This window comes from Dendrobium catenatum, unplaced genomic scaffold, assembly GCF_001605985.2.
Source record: "Dendrobium catenatum unplaced genomic scaffold, ASM160598v2 fragScaff_scaffold_1053, whole genome shotgun sequence".
NCBI lineage: Eukaryota > Viridiplantae > Streptophyta > Magnoliopsida > Asparagales > Orchidaceae > Dendrobium > Dendrobium catenatum.
This window is the reverse complement of record NW_021319515.1, coordinates 12,742-16,351: the sequence shown is the minus strand read 5'-3', so window position 1 is coordinate 16,351 and position 3,610 is coordinate 12,742. Positions and strand designations below refer to the sequence as shown.

At 35.9% G+C, this 3,610-nt stretch overlaps 1 protein-coding gene across 1 annotated transcript in view; it reads left to right on the top strand.

Moving 5' to 3' along the window:
• The first annotated feature begins 847 nt into the window (after window positions 1-847).
• The window catches only part of LOC110094998 (electron transfer flavoprotein subunit beta, mitochondrial), a 9,721-nt gene continuing 6,958 nt past the window's right edge, over window positions 848-3,610 (top strand). The window contains exons 1-2 of the mRNA XM_020820360.2: window positions 848-1,006; window positions 1,101-1,388. Coding sequence (XP_020676019.2) covers window positions 857-1,006; window positions 1,101-1,388 — 438 coding nt within the window. The 5' untranslated portion in view covers window positions 848-856. The remainder of the gene's footprint in view (window positions 1,007-1,100; window positions 1,389-3,610) is intronic.

The window sequence follows — 3,610 nt, the reverse complement described above, 5'->3', positions numbered from 1 at the left end:
ATTTTTGTCTTATATTTGACTTAATCAAAGATTATCGTTAAAGGCTAATGATGTTATACATTTGGCAAAATTATATTCTCTGATGATGTTATTCTTTTCCACTCTAAGCCTTAAAGCCGTAAGGACATTAGATATAAGATTGCAAGCTTTCGAACATTGCTCGAAAATAACTCTGACCTTGGTCATAATATATTTGGTTTATGATTAATATTGCTCAAAACTAATTTGAATTTTAATTATGCTTTTAAAATAGGATCGATCATTGGTAAAAAATGCTTTGATCAAGATTATTAAAAATTTAGATAAATCCTAAAATATTGTTAAAAAAACATCTTAAAATAATGATCAATAGTTGATTAATGTTTGATAAAACTTCGAGCAAATATCAAAATTTTTGTTTTGGCACTTACAATCACTTCTGGAATTCACTCATTTGAATTATATTGTTATACATGCAGATGAAACTTGACTCATTTTATCTCTTATTCGAATATATAATTCAACATATATATATATATATATATATATATATATATAATTTAAATCTTATTAAAAAAATGTTTTAATTTGTTCGTAAAATTTTACTACAGTTCAAATAGCGATTGGATATGAAATGAAATTTTATGATAAATGGTCTGAAATTTGATAAATTTTATTCAAATTGTATTTGAATATTATTCAAATTAATATGAATTTCACAATTAACTTAAAAAATATTCGTAATCAAGAGTAGAAGAATATTTTCATCTAAACAAAAATTTTAAACATATTTTAATGAAAAGATAAGACAGTATTCATGTTTCTAGCTTATGAGTCTTATAAAATCAAATTTTTGGAAAAGAAATAATATAAAATAATGCCAATTACATTTTTGCAACGTTCCAGATTGGCCGGTGGACCTGGTGGTTGCCCGGATAACTTAGAGATTAGGGCGCAGATGAAGGTCTTCGTCGCCGTCAAGCGAGTTGTGGACTATGCTGTCAAGGTCCGTGTCAAGCCCGACAAGGTACGGACATCTACTATTTCCCCTCTCCCTCTCTTCAATCCTGCGTCGCAGTCCGCGATAATAACGACATGTACCATACATTGCCGCCGGGCAGAGCGGGGTGGAGACGAGTAACGTGAAGATGTCGATGAACCCCTTCTGCGAGATTGCCCTGGAGGAGGCCCTCCGCATACGCGAGAACGGCGGCGCATCTGAAGTCGTCGCCGTTTCCATCGGTCCCACTCAGTGCACTGAGACGTTGAGGACGGCGCTGGCCATGGGCGCTGACCGCGCCGTCCACGTGGACGTCGGGCCTATCACGGTTTACCCTCTCTCCGTTGCAAAGATTCTAAGAGCCATCGTCGAGGCAGAGAAACCGGGACTCTTGATCCTCGGCAAACAGGTAAGCAAGGACTCGCATGCACCAACCAGAGAATTTTAATGGATTTAGGGCGTCCGGAATCAGGACTCGGAAATTGTTTGCGTCTTGCTGGAATATTATAGTTTTGATTTTCCGCATGAACTGGCTGGAAGGGTGTTCTAGAAGCCCTCAGGGAGGTTGCACCACCAAATTCTTTTTAGCTTATAAAACATTCTTGTTAATCCATCAACAAAAAACGGGGTCGCTTGTACTCATTGTTTCTTCTTTGGTAGCGAGGATATGCTTGTTTTTGAAAACCATTGATAATAAGAAACTAAATAAACTACAGAATGAAGAGTACGCAAGAGGCTTATAGAGCTCATATTTGCTTAAGAGATCAGTGAGGTTACATTGCCTTGCATTTATCCTGGCATAATGGTACTATTACAATAGCAGAGTCTGTTTTGAATACAGAGCTGTGACTTTTTAGTGGGTTTTTGTTTATGCGGTAGTGATGAAAATTGGACTGTCCTTTTGACAATGTAGTGGAGAAATGTTGTTATTTTACTATCAGTTTTGAGGTTAATTATTGTTTAATATTGTTCATTGCTAGAGGTATTTGTTTTAGCATAAACTTGTAAAATCTTTTTTGAGTCAGGTTCTCTTCTGATCAAAAGTTCAGTAATAAACCAATTTGGCCTAACTAGTTTAAAATTTTTTGTTTTATTTTGTTAAAATCTAGCTTTAGTGTATGACATGAACTTCTTGGAAGGAATTGTTACAAGTAGCATGTTCAATGTTCATGTTTTCTGTCTTTGAATACTTCATCAGTATATATGTTTTTGTGATTATAATATGTGAATTTACTTGCTTTGCTTGAGATCCAGTAAGTATTAACTAGGATTATGTAATTTTGATCTTATGGTGTGATTTGGGCCCCTTTCCGAAGAGCTAAATTTACAATATCATAATCTCTTCTAAAGAAGTGGCTTTTACACTCTCATTTATCGCAAAATGTAATGCTCTCTATCATGACTAATAAGATTTCAAAAGTACAATATTCTTAGTTCGCAAAATCAAAGAAACTTAAGAGTTTATCCCCTAAAATCATCCTTAGTTTTATTATTGTCTATTTTTTTTTTCAACTTGCCTCTGCGATGCAAGGATCACTACTTTGTCATCTTGCTAATTTGTTAAAATATGTTTATGCTTACAATCTTTTTTTTTTTTTTTTTTTTTTTTTTTTTTTTTTTAAATTTGTATTTAACATTTGATGCAGGACTCCATGTGAAATAGGAATATTGCACAAAATAGTTAAAGAACAATTTCCGATTTTCGTTATTAGCGATTATAACTACAAAGTAAAACTAATAAATGGTCACTTCCGTTTAGGCTAAGCTACGCGAGAAACTAAGCAAAGTCAAATATTTAAGAAAATTAATGCAATGCGTACGAAGTAGCTTTCATTACAACCTTGATCTAACAAGAGGTCTAAATGCAAAGAAGTAACAATCCTACGTTACTAGTGGATGGCGATAAGTAGTCACAATCCCTTGCTTTGAACAATCTCCCTACGAGCTAAGTAGAATGCGGAAGTACACGAGTCAAGGAAGAAGATCACCTTCTCGGAGAAACGTCTTGACACACCACGTACCTTCCGTTAGTTTCTCCTCCCTAGCCTTGGTCAAAATGAATAGCAAGTAGTCGGCGGACTCTTCTTTGAATCATGCGAATTGATGTCGTTTTGAAATTGGGAAGAGGTTGGATGCGAGGAGAGACTTCTCTGATGGTGTTGCAGTAAAGAAAAATCCCGTGGAAACTGCTGGACAGCAATTTGTTCATGCAAACAACAACTATTTGAACTTCCTGTGCTGGGAACGTGTGAGTAGGGACGGGGAAATCCTTGGCTGCAGCACTAGCAAGTAGACGGCTCCATATGGGAGGAGTTGTGGGCAGGTTTTGGTGGAGAAAAACCAATGTACGGGGCTTGGGATAATTCGGCCAGCAGCAGTAGGAGTTTAAACACTTTCCTTATGAAGGCAATGCATCTAGGGAAAGATTTTAGGATAAATCCGGTAAAGGCCAAGCCGTCAGGTTGATGGGGGGAATTGGAATTTATTTCCTAATCCTGGAATTAGGTTTTAGGAAATAAATTAAGACCATGAGCTCATGTGAATTTCGGTTCCAGCAATTGGGAATTCTTTCCAAAGATATGGGTAGATGTTTAAGAAAGGTTTCTTAATTCAGGCCAAAAAAAAGGGGTC